Source organism: Galleria mellonella, unplaced genomic scaffold, assembly GCF_026898425.1.
Source record: "Galleria mellonella isolate WM207_F2 unplaced genomic scaffold, CSIRO_AGI_GalMel_v1 utg312, whole genome shotgun sequence".
In the NCBI taxonomy this organism is placed as follows: Eukaryota; Metazoa; Arthropoda; class Insecta; order Lepidoptera; family Pyralidae; genus Galleria; species Galleria mellonella.
The window spans coordinates 2,419,212-2,440,584 of record NW_026442074.1 but is presented as its reverse complement, the minus strand read 5'-3'; the positions used below and the strand labels follow the sequence as shown (position 1 = coordinate 2,440,584).

Sequence of the window (21,373 nt, the reverse complement as noted above, 5' to 3'; positions counted from 1 at the left end):
TATATATATATATATATATATATATATATATATATATATATATATATATTACTTAACTATTTTTAAGTATTGTAATTATGTCGGATTACCTCACGTTTTAAATTTGAAGCCCCAATTAGTGCTTGACTAGTTTTTAGTGCTACAGCACTTAAAGTACCTCTTTTCTACATAGCACCATAAAGGTATTACAAATATTAGCTTAATTACGTACACAATTCTGATGTTAAAGGTTAACTCATCACAGACAATATTGAATGGAATCACATACGTGGAATGGTGGACAAATTAAGCGTATTTTAAATGTAAAAACAACCGTACTGACTCGCGTGTATTTCTAAGAATGTATCCGAGCAATTGCTAGCATTCTCGACGAAACAAGTCAATACAAAAATTAAATTATTTTTACACTTAATAAAGGAAGACTTACAAAATTAAGCATTGTTTTACATAATTACTTCTTAAATTATGACATTCCAAAATCTTAATATATGTACTTATACAATCGTATCGTTGTGTTTGTTAATTGTCTTCCAGATTTCCAATATTGTATAATGCAAATAAAGTATACTCATTTATTAATTTATAATTATAAATAGAATTTACTTTATAATAAAAAAAAAAATAGATGTTTCAAGCTAGACTGCCGTGTCACACGAATTAAAGTTATCTTGACATCTCATCTAAACATGAATTACGCGCTACCAGTGTCATTATTTTGAAATTAAATAAGAATTTTTTATAATTACGTTAGATATTTAAATTTAAAACTCATATAATTTGAATTATAACATAAAATTTCAAAAATTCAACTGAGTGTTTTTCAAAATTTATTTTATAACATAAGGGGCAAATGTGAATGCGGCTCACGTGATGGTAAGTGACTACTGCCGCCCATGATCACCCGCAACACCAGAAGCATTGCAGGTGTGCTGCCGGCCTTTTGAAAAGGTTATGCTGTTTTGCGACTTGCATGAGATGTGTATGACACGACAGTAGCAATTAACATAAAAATTTATCAATGAGAATAAATTTATACAATTTATCTCACAAGCTGTACTTATGTAATATACAAAGTCTCCCTCTAGTAAATTGTATAATTTTACTAGAGGGAGACTTTGTACAAAAGTCGATTGCGTGGGTACCTCTGTCCCATTCGTGTTTCAACCGTGAAGCAGTTGTGTTTGCATGGCTGTGTTTCAATTTAAAGGGTGGGATATGGCGTGAATTTACTGGGTACAGAGGAATAACACCTGAGTCCTCAGGAATGGCAACGCATGGGGGGTATCAGGGGCAAAACAGACATTGGTACTGCTCATGTCCATAGGCGACGGTTACCACTTTCCATCAGGTGGGCCGTCAGCTTGTTTGCCATTCTAAGTTGTATAAAAAAAATGTAACTGGTTATAATGGATTCGATTCCGAAATTAAATCTTCAATTTGACATTACAGTGAAATGATAATTATTCTAAGAAGCAGCACTAATATGAATAGAATTCCGTCACAACTACTGTACATTTAACTATTTTTTTTTTATGCAACTTAGAATGGCAAACAAGCTGACGACCCACCTGATGGAAAATGGTATTCATCGCCTATAGACATGAGCAGTACCATGGACATAACAGAGTATACTGTGTCGTTCAATACAATAAGGCGGCGTTCAAGTATTACGTAAAGCAATTTGGGCGTGTGGAGGTCTTGTACAACGATACGAAGCATTATAGGAGAGGGAGACTGATTTTTTTTATTTAAATAAAGAACTAGGGTAATTAATCTAACAAGTTGGCAATCATTGTCCTTTATGTCCTACGGGTAATCCCTAGACTGTATCGCATGTCAGTTTTATTTTATTTTCGTTGTTAGTATTCGTTAGCGTTGTGACTTTTAGGCAAAAATGGTCACTCAGATGTTACACATAACGTTTGTTGAGGGGGAGGGGGTATAGGGAAACATTATGGCACGTTCCAAGGTGGGAGAAAGGGTCAAAAATCTTCAAAAATTTCGTTACGAAATATTCGAACGTCCCCTAATAGTTTTGATAAAATATCAAATAAAAATTTTAATTTCAGAAATAAGTTTAGACTCATGTGGTATTAGCAAAATACAATGTAAACATTACGTTACGTTCTACGAGGCAGTTCAAGTTAACAAAAACAGCTTAACAAAAACTAAAATGTTTCGTACATTCAATCTATGGTAATAATAAAACTAAGGGGGACTAAATGACATAGTTGAGCTTCATTACTAATATATATATGACTAAATGTTTAAACAACATTCATTTACAATTAAAAATCACTGGCCAATATATAATGTAGTTTTGAGTTGACATTACAAAACTATATACTATATCATTGCTAAGGAATAAAAATATTTATTCACGACTACAATGATTTTCGTTTCATTTCTGATATGTTATCACTGGTTATTTGATAGTAATTATTTTGTTTGATTCCGTTACCGTTAGTATAGTATGCTAACACTCGAAGATTGATCACTATTATTATTTGTAGAAGTTCTACTAACTATAATGGTAATCAATCCAGTGATTTGATGATGGTTTACCGCAAAATAATACCTAATTTAATAAAATATGTTAACAATAATTTCGCACAATAACGTCAAACATTTTTTAAGCGACTTCAAAACAGGAGAAAGTTCAATATTTTTTTTTTGATATCTTAATTTTTGTAAATCTATTTACGATCTGTAATATTGCAATATTATAAATGGCATCAAATATGTTATACATAAAAATGAATTGTTTTACTCGTTATCAGATATGAAAAATATATGAATAACCATTTAAATACTATAGATATGTAGTAGGAGTCGGCAATATATAGCAATATCTATATATTTTAGTTACAATATCTATATACTGGTACAAGAACGAATATTTAATGTTATCCGAAAAGCAATGTTGTATAACTTTTAATATATTCAAAAAGATATCCGACCAATATAAGTGATAAAGAAATGGGTGACGATATTTTTTCGCCATCAATATCCAGAGAAACCTAATATATATATATCGGATCGATATCCGTATTACCCATGCCTAATACCTAATATATAGTTATTGTAAATTTGTAATACTTTATTGTAACAGTCATAATAAAAAAAAAAAGAATACAATGGCAGTCTTATACCTAAAATGATCTCTTTCCAGAGTCCACTACAAGAAACTATAAGGCGGCGTGATTACATTACAATATTCCATCTCAAATTTGTTACAAATCATCATTAGGCGATAACCTTAAAAATAGATTCATTCATGATCTACATTTATCTACTTTATGAATATGCCTTAAAGAATAAATGAACAACATTGGCGCCGATTTTGAGGCGCCATTCTCTAAAAATTAAGATAAAATGTCAAACAAGCATACAGCCTGTCTGACGATAAACGGTCAATGTAGTTTATGGACGCCTGCAACACTACGGGTTTCACGTACTCCTTGTCAACCTGAAGAAACCTTAATATACCCTTTTTGAAGAACCCCATACTGTAGTCTCTACATCTTTATTCTAAAGCCGATATAAAGTAATTTTTTTAATAGATTTAAGTCAACATTATTATAAGTTTATTATCCCGAAACTATCAAATTAAAATATTAGTCTCAGAGAGAAGTTTAAGAGAATGGCACTTCAGAAACGACCCCATCATCATATTCATGATGATCATCATACTCAGGACCAACAACGAGGTTTTTTGCTAATATTATTAATGTAAAAGTATGTACGTTTATTGTATACTTTGCTTCAATAGAATTAAAAAGTAAACAAAATTGTCTGGACCATAGACAATCTAGTGATGCCAATGGTAGTAATCAATGTAAAATCGATTATTTGATTCTTTCGATTTGTTTTATTGCATGACTATACTATTGAAAATGTCATAATATCGATGATAAATTATAATTGTAAGTTTGTTTTTGTTACAAGTGATCATTACGATTCCATGATATATAAATATAGTATGAGAAACTCGGATATTGGAGCATAGTTTAGCTTTGTATAAAAGCTGAATTAGCTTAATGCGCAAAAAAAAAAAAAAACTATAGTTTTATTCTCGTAATCAGTCCCGAGCATAAACTTAATCAATACGATTTAAAATTTAAAATGTCATAAAAAAGAATCTATAAAAAACAATTTGAGCACCGCAAATTACGGGTTCGGTTGCGTGTGGGAATCATTTTTCACCTTATTTATAATATTCTTAACGTTAGTGATGTATTTCTCTGTCTCTGTGATCAATTGTGTATCGGTGGTCTTTCTCTTGTATAACTCCATCATGTTGGTCATCGCTTCGAGACCCAAGATGGCGGCAGCCACACCGCGAACTTTGAACTGTGAGTTACATAATTACTGTGTAAACACTTGTAAAAAATACGACGTCAAATAATAAATGTTTTGAAGAGTGAAACAAACGTGTTTGTAATTTTATAATGATAATAATATGTAAAAAACACATTGTATGTTATAGTTACATTCATCATATCAGCCTTTAATTGTCCACTGCTGAACACCTCCCCCTTAGGGGGTTCTGCCAGTAGTTGCCACGCTTGGCAGACGGATTGGCAACCGCAGTCAGGCTTAAGAGATGTTTAAGAGGGACGCTGCTGTCCATCCCTCGCCCTTCCTTAGTCGGTTCTTACGATACCCACGGGAAAGAAACGGGTGGTCTATTCTATGCCGGAACCATATGGTCAGTTACATAAATATACTAAAAATAAATCTAGAATCATCATCATACCAGCCATTAACTGTCCACTGCTGAACATAAGCCTCCCCCATAGGGAGAAGTTTTGCCAGTAGATCCCACGCATGGCAGGCGGATTGGTAACCACAGTTAGACTAGTGATGTTTATAGAGAGACGTCTCTGCCCATCGCTCGACCATTAAGTTCTCCAAGTCGTCTCTTACGACACCCATGAGAATTGAAGAAGTGGCACATTCTATTCCGGGACTACACGCTTAAAATTTTAAATAGGACCACTAACACTAAAGATGTATGCAAAATTGGTTTTAATTCAGCTTGTAAGATTTGATCTAAACAACAATTGAATAACTATTATACAAGTTACAAATTAAATATAAGCTTGTAAAAAGTCGAATAGACTCACAGCGGGCAGTTCCACAACCTTGTCGTCATCGTTGGGGTTGAGCGGCTCGGTCTTGATCCTCTTGCCCCTGGGCGGTTTGTGTTGTTCGCGGGGGTCGGCGGGGTCGGCGGGGTCGGCGGGGTCGTTGGCTTCACGCTCCCGCTTGAGTGTGAGCGCGGCCTGCTCGTCCCTGTGCATGTCGCGACGCACGCACGCACACACGCGCACGTTCACCATCTGCCGCCCGTGTACTGTGCCGCTGCGGATATTGGGTTACAGATTTGGTTAACGTGAAATATAAGAAAAATACTATGCAAGTGTAAAGAGGAGGGGGAGTACCGAGGAGAGTGACACATTCATTATGGAGATGGTGCAGAAAGAGCGGGGGGGGGGGGGGGGGGGGGGTATGTTCTATAAAATAAAATCAACTTCACATGTGGTTAATTTAAAGACTTTTTTTTATACAACTTAGAATGGCAAACAAGCTGACGGCCCACCTGATGGAAAGTGGTAACCGTCGCCTATAGATATGAGTAGTACCATGGACATAACAGAGTATACTGTTTCGCCCATGATACCCCCCATGCGTTGCCATTCCTGAGAGCTCAGGTGTTATTCCTCTGTACCCAGTAAATTCACGCCATATCCCACCCTTGGGACCCACCCCGGGACAGAGGTACCCATGCAATCGACTTTTGTACAAAGTCTCCCTCTGGTATATATACTATAAACTGTTGAGCCAATATAAATAAAAAAAAGAATTTTCCATATCGACTTACAATCGATTGAGAACCTTATTTTTTTAAAGCGATTGAAGAGACAGATGATAGGTACATTTTAGATAGGGACTCTAGAAAATAAAAAAGCCAGCCAAGCGCGAATCGAACTCGCGCAACGAGGATTCCGTACAAAATCATCAAGTTTAATTTTTTTTGTGAAGTAACTACAAATTTACGGTTTTTTAATTTTTTTCCTTTACTTGTGCTCCTTGACATTACTTCTTGCCAAATTTCATGATTCTGGGTCAACGGGAAGTACCCTACAGGTTTTGATTCCTTTTGTAAATGTCAAAATATGCGATATAAATGGAACATAAACGGTCTTATCTTTTGATTGCGTCTATTTAGGAGCTTGATTTTTTCACTGCTGTAAGAGATTGCAGGCTTTAGTATGATGGTTTTCAGGGGGAACAGCGTGGAGGTCGACCTGTTAGGGTATATTGCTTGTAATAGGTCTGTTGGATCTCATTACAAACAATCTCTGTGCCCCCACTCATACGGTTAAGAAACTATATTGTAAACGCTCACCTGAGATCCTCGAGCGTGAATATGACGGCCAGCGAGCGCCTGTTGATGCCCATGGGGCAGGAGTTCTTGCACACGAAGCGGTACGCGTGGCTGCGCTTGTCGGCAGCGTCGTCGAAGCGCACCACCACCGAGTACCACGAGCTCTTGTCGCCGCAGTAGTGTACGCCGTCCGTGTCGTCGTTGCGGGACGAGTGCAGCACGTTCTTCCACTTTGTTATGAATTGGGGCGTCACTGCAAAAGAAAAAACACAAGCCTTTCTCTCAACTACTTATATATAATATATATATTTTATATATATATATATATATATATATATATATATATATATATAAATATATATATATATATATATATATATATAATTAATATATATATATATATATATATATATATATATATATATATAAAACAAATTGTTACAAAGTAAATTAAAATCGCAATAAATGTAAACTACATGCAAATAAAAGATTTATAATTATTGTTATAGGCGTGTAATATACAGCAATAAAGATAGATAGATATATAATATATTTGCGTATTATTTACGGCACACACATAACAACAGATATAGATATACATACGCAAAAAAAAAAGAAATAACATAATTATAGTAATATCTATGTATTGAAGTTATAATGTCTATATATAATGCATAACAATGGTTATAATAAATACTGGTTGTTTAATAAATACATAATATCAAATGAAGAGCCCGTTCGAAATGAATTATGGAGATCCGATTAGTATCTTGTTCAGAATGAACTTTTTACAAGCAGTATTGTTCAGAAAAAACCGAATATATAGATATCGGAGTGTTACTGATATTATTATTATACACTTGAAATTCAGCACGATGGTTTCCAGGGGGAACCACGTGGAGGTCGACCTGATAGGGCATATTGCTAGCAATGGGGTTGTCAAACTCTATTGCTAACCATCCCTTTCCCCCCGGCCTTTTAAGTTAGGGCATTGCCCCTCCAAGTCTTTCCCTTCATTACATTTTTTTATATAAATATTAATAATCAATATATGCTGTTTTAATGTTGCGTACAACTATAATTGGATTGCAAATATATATATAATAATAAATATAACGCTATTGTTGTATGCTATTAGAAAAAAGGTTTGTTTGTAATCTGTCGATATACGAAATAAATAAATAAATCCATCATCTAGTTGCTGCGGTTATTTTAAAAGTAAATCGGTTTAAAAACAAACTTTTATTATGTAATCCGCCATCTTGTAATTGTGGGCCATTTTTAAATGATGTAATTTAACGTTACTCCTCAAGTCATTCGATACCCATATTAGGGTTGACATAATATACATCACCCGCCATCTTGTAAAGGCGGCCATTCTGAAAATATTACAATATCGAGTATTTTGTATAGTCATAATTATATATAGATCTTTTATGGGAATGGATATTAAATATTATAATAAGATACCGAAGGATATTATGGGTTTACCTTTTATTAAATTAAAAACTATTATTGACACCCGCGGAAAAAGAAATGTGGGCCTATTGTATGCCGGGACCACATGGCAAACGGGCCTATAGATACCCAGTGTTATTAAATGTTATAATAAGAGACTGAAGCAAATTTTATATCTACGTTTTAATAAGTTTAAAATTGTTATTAAAAATACTTATTGAACCAAGCCCCTATTTATACAGTAAACGATTACTTGAATGACAAATGTGCACGGTTATTAGTCGATCATGCATAGGCTTTTAACGAACAAGTAATTTTAGACACAGTACATGGAAAGAATTAAGGGAGGCAATTAGGTCTGAGAGGTGTCATAGAATTATTTACTATTTTAGTAAAATTTCAAACAGTAAGCAAAGTGGGTGGGATCCTGAGGGCTTTTTTTCATCAGCACATCTGTAAAAAAGGTGTTATTTTTTTCGTGGTCGTTAGGGGTATTTTAAAAGGTGATGAAATAGCAACTCGCCTGCAGTATTGGTGATAATGAAGGCAGATCAATTGACCCATTGTGGCGTATGCACTAGGTATTTTTTTTAATGGGTGGTAATAGTGACCTGCGCAATCGGTATACGCTGGCAAGGCCCCAGCGATGGATGACAAATGACCATGAAAGCAGGTCAGTTAGCCCATCGTGACGAATTCAACGAGAATTGTTCACAATGGTTTCCAGGGGGAACCACGTGGAGGTCGACCTGATAGGGCATATTGCTAGCAATGGGGCTGTCAAACTCCATTGCTAACAATCCCTTCCCCCCAGCAATGGGTCAGTTAGAGCCCATTACTGATTTCCCCCCCCGCACTATAGGCGAGCAGGATTGCCGACCTGCGTGTCCGGGCTCGCGCTTGGTGAGGTCGTGGTTGGGGCAGGTCTCGACGCGCTTCTCGGCCTGCTCGTGCTCCACGAACACCGCGCACGCGCGCACCCACAGCGGGCCCGCGCCCTCCCACCGGAAGTGGATGGGGAAGTCGCACCCTGCGTCCACGTACAGCCGCTCCACCACCGTCGAGTACTGCCAACCGAACGACGGCCAGGTCAAGTTATTACTCTATTTTGATACAGCTAAATGGAAATCGTCATCATCATCATTTCAGCCGTTAACTGATAACAGCTGGCCATAGCTCAATAAACTGTCGCAAACAATGGTTGTGAGGTACCTACAGCGGTGGATTTATCAGTAGACTGAAATATAGAACGACAGGTTTTTAGGACTGCATATATGATACCAAAAGTTACAATTTTATTGATAAAAACAATTGTAATTAATTTGATTACAAACTAGAGTACTGAATGTAGAGAGAGAGAGAGTGAAATAAATTGCTAGGGGACATCTTTGAGTGTGTCCTATTAAATACAAAAAAAAAACAAGAATTTCCCAAATCGATTTATAAATGATGAAATAAACAAAAAAAAAAAAGACATATAAACTGAGAACCTCCTATATATTTATAGTCATTTAAAAAATCAACTATGGACAGTTGTAATATCAAACTCACCATATATTTCTTCTTATGTGTATCAGCGCTGTTTATTTCCACTTGGAAATTGTACTTTCCCGGGAAGCAACTCCTATTCGGTGGGCCGCATGGTGATATCTGAATAATATTAAAAACAATAAACTTTTTCTCGGGATAAACAAATATTCAATACATTGTTAGCATCTTTACATTTAGTATACCAATATTTTATTATATTTGTATCTCCAAGTGCCACTATTCGATTTAACTACAAAATGGTGATTTGGCCGCCAAAATAGTGATATCTGAATAATATTAAAAATAATAAACTTTATCTTGGCATAAACAAATATTCAATACATGTTCAGGAGGTTTACTAGAAAAGAGTGTCTAACATCTATTTAGGTCTAAACAAACGCAGGTTCAGGGTCGGCAACGCGCGCGTAATAACTCTGGTATTGCAGGTGTTCATAGGTTACGGTAGCCGCTTACCATCAGGTGGGTCAAATGCTTGTTTGCCACCTCAGTGGTATTAAAAAAAAAACCGCATTTAATAAAATTTCCATGATCCCAATCTGTAAGTATATCCTTTGAGATAAAAAAAAAGATATTTCCAGATTACTTTAAAACTGACGGAGTTATATAATATTTAAAATCGAAAAAAAAAAAAATACGTCTCTATAAGTCATCATCTTCCTACTCTTATCCCAATTATTATTTGGGGTCGACGTAATATATTTTTTATCCATATTAGAAAAAGATTTGGTTTTTTAGTTTTACGACCGGCCGTCTGCCTGACGTCAACCCCCTTTGGGAAATGTCTCTATAAGCAACAATAAAAATATATACATTTTGGTATATATAATTACAAATAAACATTTTTGTATCTGATTATAATAAATCGATATGGCGGTTGATATTTATAAAGCTACTATTGAATGCTGTATTTGGGCATGTGTGCGTTGGTTTGTTTATTTTACTGGATTTGCAGTAATAACGAATTTGTTGTTATTTTGGATATCATTTTAATATATGAGCAACTGAACTATATAAATTTACAATATTTTGAATATGTATGAAACGAGGAGCCTTTTCGAAGATCTGTCCCTTATTATTTTGGTGTAGAATTTTAAAACAATTATTTAGTTATAAAGATTTTTATAGTAAATACTAGCTGACCCCGTAAACGTTGTTTTACCACTTATTGCGAAATATAAAAGTCGCAATTAAAATACAGGGGTTGATCGTAAAACCGTGAAAATTTTAATTTGTATATATTTTTCAATGCCAAATCAAAATAAAATAAAAATGGAAAAATTTGTCAAAAAAATAAAAAAAACATATTTTGGGGAGGGTCACCCTTATCATTGACGGGTATGAAAAATAGATGTTGGCCGATTCTCAGACCTACCCAATATGCACACAAAATTTTATGAAAATCGGTAAAGCCGTTTCGGAGGAGTTTGGTAACAAACACCGTGACACGAGAATTTTATATATAAGATAATGTGAATTTATTACTGTAGCTGTGGATAAATAAATAAATGTACTAGTTTAAACACTTACAGGAAATTCCATGTTGGACGTCTGTAGTTCTATTACATCGAGTGTGTCCTGGAAAAAAATCATAGACTAGTAAACGCGACAGTCCAACCAAAAACCACCTTTTTACTTAGCCGTAATCTTTTTTTTTTTTGTGCAACTTAGTTTCAAACCGAAACACAGCCATGCAAACACAACGTAAACTTATCACCTCATTGTCATTAACTTCACATTAAAAAAAAAATACAGAGAACGCTCTAAATAGTTTCTTACTGGAAAAAGTTGCTTATAGGGAAAAAAGGTGTATAAAAATACTTATCGTCTGGAAAATATTTTTACTTATTGCTTTTACTAATTAAGCTGAGTAGAATAAATAAAATATAAAAATTGTTGCTTATATAGAGGTTGCTTATGGAAAGGTTGCTTATGGAGATTGCTTATGGAAAGGTTGCTTATAGAGAGGTTGCTTATAGAGAGGTTGCTTATAGAGAGGTTGCTTATAGAGAGGTTGCTTATAGAGAGGTTGCTTATAGAGAGGTTGCTTATACAGAGGTTGCTTATAGAGAGGTTGTTTGTAGAGAGGTTGCTTATGGAGAGGTTGCTTATGGAGAGGTTGCTTATAGAGAGGTTGCTTATAGAGAGGTTGCTTATAGAGAGGTTGCTTATACAGAGGTTGCTTATATAGAGCGTTTACTGTAAAAGCGAATTGAGAACCTCCTCCTTTTTGAAGTCGGTTGGAAATCTTCAACTTACGTTATTACTATAGTTATCACTAAATGGTGTTGCTTTGCCACCGTTGTCTCCTATATCTATGCTCTGCTCGTAATCAGATGGAGAGAGTTCAATAAAATCGCTGGAACAAAATAGTATTTCAATTAATATACATATAGTAGCACCATCCTATAAATCCATGTGAATCCTATATTTCCAAGAGATTACAGCATGGGGTTCTTCAAAAGGGGGGTAAAGAGGTTTCTTCAGGGTTGACAACGCGCGCGTAATACCTCTGCTGTTTGCAGGTGTTCATAGGCTACGGTAACCACTTACCATCAGGTGGGCCGTATGCTTGTTTATCACCTGTGGTATAAGAAAACAGTGTTTTCAACCTTTTTCATGACACAACCTCCCGTATGAAAAAATAATTCGCGACACCCGCCCTTCACTTTTATTTCATGTACTTTATAATGTCACAAAGATGTTGTAGGGACTTTTTTATTTTTATATCTGTATGCACAGATAAAAAAATAAAAAAGTTGTTTTGCAGGGTTTTTATTGTTTTATTAATTTGTATTAACATACAAATGTTTCAATTATCATTATTTTTAATAAATCTATTTTTATATTTTGTTTTTTTACTTTGGTGTTTGCAGGCGTTCATAGGCTACGGTAACCATTTACAATCAGGTGGGCCGTATGCTTATTTGCCACTTCAGTGGTATAAAAAAAAAAGCTTTTCGCGACTCCCTTATAGAGGCTTCGTGACCCCCTAGGAAGTCATGACACACACGTTGAAAAACTCTGCTTTAAATGTTTAAAACTAAACTTTAAAAATGTACTTTAATAAAATTTTTCGGTGTATTAAAATATTACATGCACCCGATTTTTATTTATTTACCTCTGTCCATCTGTCCACATCTTAATTTCATCATGATTTTGAAAGAACCTGTAACAAAAGATAGGACAAGATGTAAATAATAAGTTATATAACATAGAACATATAAGAGCCTGTGGAACTTATACACAGAGATTAAAATGTCATAAAAACAAGTGGGCCATGACATTATTGGATACAAATACCTGCCTATCTACACTAAAAAGATCTCGGCTAGTCAACATTCAAAATTTTAACTTTTCTTTTTTGAGATGACATCTCTCTGGATATGCATCTCCACAATTTGTAATGCAGTAGATCTGATTATAGCTACAAACGGTTGATGACAGATAAATTAAAAAAAAAAATATAGAGTGGAAGGAATTAATAGTAACGGGGACTGATGGTCCCATTGCTAGTAATATACCCCACCAGGTCAACCTAAAAGTGGCCCATCTGGAATACATGAAAAATGGAAGTGTCCCTCTGGAAGGTGTTGTGGTTGATTTTTTTTAATTCGTCACATTGGCCCGACTGACTTTCTTTTATCCCCATCCTTCATCACCATCATCCATCTCACACTGGTGCCTTGCCAGCGTATAACATATCAGTCACATTTATTTCAATGGGATTCTTCATTTTTTTTATGCAACTTAGAATGGCAAACAAGCTGACGGCTCACCTGATGGAAAGTGGTAACCGTCGCCTATAGACATTAGCTGTACCATGGACATAACAGAGTATACTGTTTCGGCCCATGATAGCCCCCATGCGTTGCTATTCCTGAGGACTGAGGATTTCATAATTTTGATACTAGTTACTGCATTAGCGATATTTAATATATCCATTATTTGGTCAGTGTATAGATATTGTAATAAAAATATATTTTATTTATTTATACTTTATTGTATACACAGATAACATAAAAATATGACAGAGGTATGTAAATGTACAAAATATATAAATATTTATGTATATTAGCCCTCCTTAATACAAATATTTGTATTCATGAGCACGTCTGTTCGTAACAATAATAGCATACAAAATCTTTCAAATCAAAAGTATTACTGTAGTCTAACTATTTATTATATACCTAGTATATAATATCGTATTATACCTAGTATTGTAGTTATTATCATTTTTTATTTTTATAATTATATATAACATGAATACGCGTGTCGTGGCGGCCTTTAATTGAGGCAGCATTTTATAATGTAATCATATTATAATGTATTTTATATAGATATAAATGTATGCTTTGTTGGTTATCCTTAAATAAATAAATAAATAAAAATAAATAATATTCTAGATGTTTTATGTATAACACATGTATTTACAAAGACAAATATGTATATCAATAATCTAATATACTTAGTATTTTAAACTCTGCTTAGTTTAAAATTAGATGACACTATGTAACATGGGCAGTGGGACTCGTTTACTTATACTTACAATTCATTGATGTTATTCAGGTCACCTGACGACATGATGGCTGAAACAATTTTCAAAAATGTTAGTCAAAAGGGGCGACAAGGATGCACTTAAAAAAAATCAGTAATATTAAAAATTAATTACTTACCAGGAAGAAAATAAAATTACCTGAACACTCAATCCTCTTTTAGGATAATCCAGCATAAACTAGCTACACTCTTTAGGCAATGTTGTCGTGGATCTGCGTTGTGGATGGTCCAGTTACCTGAAATATTTTTTTCTATCATCACTTACCTACATACAAACACACACAAACACAGGCACGCACGCAATCGAAGAATATGTATGACATGGAATAAATTTTGGGCACTGGAGGAAATTGTTAAAAGTGACAATCCTTTGACCTTAAAAAAGGTAGATGATACCAACCTGTTGCCAACTCAGGACAAAACTGGAACACACAAACAAAAGATAAATATGAATGTAACAAACTCAAGAAAGCCTATACCAGAGAAGTGATACCTATCTAACCAAATAAGAAAAGGACAATAAAAAAAGTATTTAATACTTATACAAAACTAGTATTAAATATTAAGGAATCAAGTACTAACATTAAATGTTAAGGTAATTTACTAACACAAATAAGACTCAATTTGTTTGTTTAGTTTATTTATTTAGTTGTGTTTAAAAAAGGATAAGCAAATAAAAGGCTATTTTATGATATTATACTGTGCTACATTAAAATTTATCAACTATATTTCTTTATTATATGACATATCATAGAGTGCCTTGTGGTAAAGACCTTCTCCAACTCCTTCCAATAATTTCTATCCCATGCTGCTCTATTCCAGCATGGATGTACAGTTCCTCTCGGCCTATCTGAGAATGGCCTTTTTTCTATACAAGCGAAATTTGTGGACATGAAGGTATGAAATTCTTTATCAAAAATAGTTAAGCATTTTTAAAATTTCTTTCACCTATGGATAACTACATTAATGTTATTATTAGCCTTTATTTAGATTATTACAATTAAATTTACTCATCATTTGATTGCTTATCAGTAAATGCTTTTTTTCTTATACAACTTAGAATGGCAAACAAGCTGACGGCCCACCTGATGGAAAGTGGTAACCATCGCCTATAGACATGAGCAGTACCATGGACATAACAGAGTATACTGTTTCGCCCATGAAACCCCCCATGCGTTGCCATTCCTGAGGACTCAGGTGTTATTCCTCTGTACCCTGTAAATTCACACCATATCCCACCCTTCAAACCGAAACATAGCCATGCAAACACAAATGCTTTACGGTTGAAACACGAATGGGACAGAGGTACCCAAGCAAACGACTTTTGTACAAAGTCTCTCTCCTCTAACCTTTTCCATTTTAGCTTAGAAAAAGAGGAAGATCAATCAAGAGATGAGAAAATGAAATTATGCAAATGGCGGGAAGCCTGAAAAAAAAATTGTATTGTAAATTTATTACCCAATAAAGCTTTTCTAAATAAAATATAGCCCATGTTTCTCACTGATAATGTACAGTGAGAAACATAGGCTATATTTTATTTAGAAAATAATTAAAGATAAATAAGTAACATATATTCTTTTACATTTCATAATTCATTCATCTCATATACAATTGATTAAACCATTGAAGCACCAAGTAGAGATAAATAACATGCACTATCTATATATATTAAACATTGACTACCACCCATTGCAATATCGCCCATACCAGTCAGATATCTATTGTACTGTAAAATCTTTATTGTACATAATTTATATTGGATACACTAAAATATTTAATACAATATAATATAATGGCAGACTTATCCCATAGATAGAGGGATCTCTTACAGTCAACCTTTGAGAAGCTGAATGAAAACTATAGAATGTACAAGAGTAAAAACCGTACAGTTAAAGATAAACTAAATAAAGTCCATAATCACTATTAAGGGATTCTCCTTTTCGATTTTATATAATGGATATACAATATCTAATATATATGTTATTGGACTAATATATGTATAGATAGTGTAACTACAATATATAGACAGATATTGCTATATATTTCCCACTCTTAGCACCAAGAGGTAACTAACTTACAAACAAACACGCTTTCACTTATAAAATATTAGTAGATTAGTAGTTTACATTAAAGTATAATCTATCCCTGCACAACTTTTATAAACATATTTCGAATGGATAATAATAGAATAGTAACAAATGAGGGATGATAAGTGAGGATGAAAGCAGGTTATTTAGTCTATCATAACAAAACATCCATGAAAACAAATAACAAACTTTGAGTAAATGTAATTTTTTTTATGAATAATGGAATAGTAACCCCGCCTGCGCTATCGGTATACACTGGCGGGGCACCAGTGAGAGATGATAGGTGAGAATGAAAAAGAAGGTCAATTAGCCCATCATGATGAATTCACTTGAAATTCAGCAATTGAGTTTCCAGGGGGTCCAATGTGGAGGTTGACCTTTTTGGGCATATTGCTAACAATGAGACTGATAGTGTGCATTATTAACAACCCCCCCCCCCTCAGTAAATGTAATTTGGACTCTTTTCTGCACTAAGCTTCTCATTTGTGCCATTGTGCATATGAGTCATGGCTAGTACAGCCAGGCCAGCCCCGCCCAGAAGGATAGAAACTCCAGGGATCTTCACAGACCTCATGGAGTAACATCACTGCTCAGAAGATTCCTAAACTTTAAGGGGCCACAGATACATATACCAGGATTATGTGAACAGCCATTTCTTCGGCATTAAAATATCCTCAACATAGAGGGCTGTCTGTAGCTCCTATTCAGTATAAATGTTTATTTAAGGGCTATTATTGTCCCTATCATCATTTTAAGGTCTTTTCTATGTAAATATAAAAAACATTTTGACAGTCAAGTTTTTGTCAACATTGCAAGCAAGTCAATGTTGACACAGCCAGTTTTGAACCTCTGTCATCAGCATCTGCCTGTGTCTATTTTTGGTTTTATATATCATTAACTCTTTGATGAATTCAGATTTGAAAGTATGAGAACTGAAAAGGAAAAGAAGAAAGGAAAGGAAGTGCATAAGAGCCTACCACTTTCTTTCTAGAACACCTTTTAGCTAGCTCACCTGCAGCGTTGTTACTATAAAACCTACTGTGCCTCCTTATACACTAGAGGATAACTTGATTATTGGAAGATATCCAGTGCCCGGTGACATTCAATTATTAATTAATTCATCAAGAATTTACAATTCTTTAAAAAGGGGAACAAGTAGGAATCAACAGAACATATTGATAGTAATGATGTTGCTAGTGTCTGTTATTAACAATCTCATTCCTAAATCTTGGCATATTTAGTAATTTATGTTGTCATGTCAACCTCCATGCTGTTTCCTCTGAAAACCATGGTGATTAATTCTTGTTGAATTTATTATGATGAGCCAACTGACCTGTTTTCATTCTCAGCTATTTACTGGTGCTCCTCCAGCTAGGGCATGATAGGGCAGGATTACCATTCCATCACTACCCATTACAAATAAGTATTTTGCATAAAATACAAAATCTTTAATATAACTGTGCTTTTGTTTATGCAAATAAATTATTGATTATATTATATAATATTTGTTCTGTCATCAATCAATCATTAATATATAAAATAATCTAGAAATAAATTACTCTAAAAATGGCATGGAAAATAGAGAATGAAATGAAATTTTGCACTCTTATCTAGCAAATATTTGTATTTAATCTTATATTATTAACATACTAATAACATAATAATTACATATTTATTATTCAAATTAAATTAAAATAAAAGATACATTTTTAATGTAACTTTTGTATGAGATTGTGTATCTTGGGTTTTTTATATATCAATATTAATAATAGATAATATAGAAAAATTTATGGTTATTAAACAGCCATTTTGTTTTTGATTTTTCATTTTGTCTGCAATGAATTATTTGAAACTACTTCTTGAAGTACAATAAAAGGAAGATTTTATCGCCTTATACAACCCGATATTCCTTTCAAACCATGGTTTTGTAAATTAAAGCTTGGAAAGACCGCAACAACTATTATAACTCGTATGCGTCTAGGTCAACACCTTCTCATTTATACAAGCTTGGTATTGTACAAAGTTCGTCGTGTAATTGCGGTGCTGAAGTGGCGGACTTGAATCATATATTCTTCTCATGTTCTAAATTTGACCACACCTCCCTTTTTAATCATCTCCGATCCATCCGTGTTCCATTCCCAACTTCTATTCTTACTCTACTTTCTTCCAATGATCCTATTATCTATAAAATACTATCTTCATATATATATGATAACAATATTAAGATTTAGTTATATTACATGAATACATTTATAGTTGCATCAATTGCTTTTCCTATATATTTATAAGTATATTCTCATATGTACAAGTATATGTTTCATATCCTATAAATATCCTAGACCTAATCCTTATCCTTTCTAAATTCGTTTGTGTTAGGTATTTTTATTACTATTATCGTTTCCCCGTTTTGTTCTTGGCAAAATACCCTAATATCGGGGTGAACGCCACAAAAAAAAAAAAAAAAAAAAAAAAAACTACTTCTTGCCAATTAATAAGTAATTTCTTTGATTTTTTTATTTATTTAATTATAAATCTAAACGAATAATAAGGCTAATCGCCCATAACCCTAGCCTGTAACAATTCTTTTAGTTCCACAAAAAATTTAAGAACTCTTGGTTGAAATAAGTATAATAGAATCAAGACTTAAAGAAAATAACTTTTTATACACACACATCTTTTTTTTTTTAGGAAATTTTCTTTAATTAGTTCTTCGTTTGTAACTATGACAAAATAAACGAAATAATAAAACAGCACGGTTTACATCGAACCAACTTAACCACATTACCGTATCAGCTACACCACCACATTAAATAAACCACATTTTAATTCAGAAATTATTTTGATATCTATAGAATATGTTCTATAAATCTAAAATACTTCCACAAACTATAATGATAACTCATTACCTATGTTCCCAGAACCATCCACAGCAAATCCTTCACTGCAATACACTTTTTATTCAAACATTAACTGTAGCAGATGGGCACAGAACAGCATTCAGTTTGCATTTAGGACCATCAATTCAATCACCGAATTATTCCAAAATACAAAAGCACAATGTTTAGACCGGATTCCGAAAAACTGACAGTGTGATCATCTCATTAATAGCGAATCTGCCACAGACTGGAAAAAAAATCTGCCAAAATTTGCCACATTCGCTGTCAAAAATGCTAAAAATATGCCTACAATAAAATGCAAAAAAAAAAAATACACAACAAATTCTATGAAAAATATTTACGTATCAATATTTGCTTCCAAATTTTCGTCTTTATTTTTCAAGTACATACATTTTCAAGAGATCTTTTTGATCATGTTTTTAATTGGTTTAAAGGAGAAACAGTCTCCATTTCAGTATATTAAAAATATTTATGCCTAAGGTTAGCAACAAAAAATGTAACATGGCTTCTCTCTGTCATGGCGTCCTATATTAAAGTGCATTTTCATTTATAAGCGGTTTTTTTTATTACAAGGAAAAGTTATTTAAGCGTGCAAAGCACATTCAATGTTTTACAACATTATATCCATATTCCTTTATCCCTTTTGTAGTAATTATAGCTTAAACATGTTGGTTTAGAAAGTTATTCCTTATTTTTGTTTTGTTTAGACTCACCTGAGAGAATATTCTTGCCCACCTGAGAGATGGGCACATTGATGATGAGATGGAGATTTGGTAACTTTGTAGCCCTATTCACATCCTGGATTATTCCAATCGCTCCCCAAAATTTGTCTACACTAAAAATTGTGCTGGTTGTGCTACTTTCTCCTAATTCTAACAGATCTCTTACACTTTTACGAATCTATTATTAACTTTCTTCTGCATGTTAATACTATGTTACAGATCAGTAATATTCCCTTGATAATAAGTCGAATTTAAGGGTTCTTGGCGTTGATATATCTAGCAACGTTCAGTTTTGCGGTCATCTGGAGGAAAAAGCTATAATAATCTTCTTAATCTTAATAATAGCTTCCAAAAAGTTAGGAGTGCTTAATAGAGTGAGACGGTATTTCACGCCAGAACACAGCCTGAAATTGTATAAAGCTCAAGTCAGGCTACATATGGAATATTGTTTTCACCTATGGGCAGGAGCGCTAAGGCACCAGCTCCTTCCGTTAGACCGCATTCAAAGTTAGGCGGCTCGAATTATTGACGTTCAGCGCCTTACTGTCCGACTCGACATTCTGAAACTGCGTAGAGATGTTGCATCTCTATGCATCTTCTACCGAATTTATCATGGGGAGTGCTTTGAGGAATTGTTCAATGTACCTGCTGCTGATTTTCACCACCGTATAACCCGCCACAAACTAAAATTTCATCAAAACCATCTGGACGAAAGGCGGTCTTTCAGCGTGCGTTTTTCACGGCACTTTCTTCCACGCACAACCACTCTTTGGAATTAACTTCCAGCAGCAGTATTTCTGAACCGATACGATATCATAACCTTCAAGAAAAGAGCATATTCTTTTTTAACAAGCCGGTAACACACCTGCAATGTCGTTGGTCTTGTGAGTGGTCATGGGCGGCGGTAGTCACTTACCATCAGGTGAGCCGCATGCTTGTTTGCCCCCTGGGTTGTAAAAAAAAAGATCACATGCTATGGATCCAAGAATTGTATATCTTTGAAAATATTATTCAGTGGTAAACATGTCTTTAATTAAGTACAAAGTTCAGTTATAAATGTTTGAATTCTTTGAAGGAATGTTTTGGATTCCAGGTTTCAAACTCACGTCTATGGATAAGCGATCGATTTCAGTGCTCAAGTTAACGCCTAAATATCTATATATAAGGACAAAAATTTCACAGTGAATTTTGGATCAATTGAAAGTGCATCCGTGGTTTTCAAATAATTTCCTTTCATATAACAACTTTAAGGCATGCATACACTTTAGAAATGTCTTTCAATGCTGTATAGTCTGTTGTGTAATTGCCTTGAAATATAAAGTTTAGTTTGTTGACTATTTGCAATATATAATCCAGGACATAAAAATACAGTTTATATATCTTGTCATCCAAACTATTGAAGAAGAATTTTAATCAAATATTTGTCTTTAAAACACTGCAACGGAAAAAAAATTAAGGAATCATTTAAATCTGCCACTTTTGTAAAGCATCAGTATGATCTGCCATAGAAAAAATTAAGTAGCGAAATTTTCCAAATTGGCAAGACATCTGCCACAAATGGTCACACTGCTGACTATAATAAATCTTAGCTACGAACAAGGAATTACGTAGAAGGAATGATAAAAAAAACCGTAAATCATATGGTTGCCTCCTTTCTTCTTATGGAAATATAAATAGTAAAAAGAAGACAAAAGATATGCCATCAGTTGC

At 33.9% G+C, this 21,373-nt stretch overlaps 1 protein-coding gene across 6 annotated transcripts; it reads right to left on the bottom strand.

Moving 5' to 3' along the window:
• Positions 1–1,143: 1,143 nt before the first annotated feature.
• On the bottom strand, positions 1,144–19,395 carry LOC113515233 (cellular tumor antigen p53). Of its 6 annotated transcripts, XM_052895837.1 has the most exons (12): positions 18,951–19,394; positions 14,358–14,379; positions 14,097–14,193; positions 13,950–13,989; positions 12,522–12,569; positions 11,660–11,759; positions 10,931–10,978; positions 9,404–9,502; positions 8,733–8,919; positions 6,416–6,647; positions 5,130–5,367; positions 1,144–4,353 (listed from the first exon to the last, which is right to left on the bottom strand). In XM_052895837.1, the coding sequence occupies exons 4-12, from the start codon at positions 13,982–13,984 to the stop codon at positions 4,171–4,173; spliced, it is 1,170 nt and encodes a 389-aa protein (XP_052751797.1). In that variant the 5' UTR covers positions 13,985–13,989; positions 14,097–14,193; positions 14,358–14,379; positions 18,951–19,394; the 3' UTR covers positions 1,144–4,170. The 6 variants fall into 6 exon arrangements, with proteins under 6 accessions (XP_052751797.1, XP_052751798.1, XP_052751796.1 ...); XM_052895838.1 differs by lacking the exon at positions 14,358–14,379 and having other exon boundaries at positions 14,077–14,193; positions 18,951–19,395; XM_052895836.1 differs by lacking the exon at positions 14,358–14,379.
• Positions 19,396–21,373: the final 1,978 nt, after the last annotated feature.

Bases quoted from the DNA above. Each gene is read 5' to 3' on its own strand.
- LOC113515233 (XM_052895838.1), bottom strand. From the start codon at position 13,984: ATGTCGTCAGGTGACCTGAATAACATCAATGAATT. The intron at 10,979-11,659 runs GTAAGTTGAAGA...ATTTTTTTCCAG, and splicing joins GTGATAACTATAGTAATAAC to GACACACTCGATGTAATAGA. The intron at 4,354-5,129 runs GTGAGTCTATTC...TGTAACTCACAG, and splicing joins AGGTTGTGGAACTGCCCGCT to TTCAAAGTTCGCGGTGTGGC.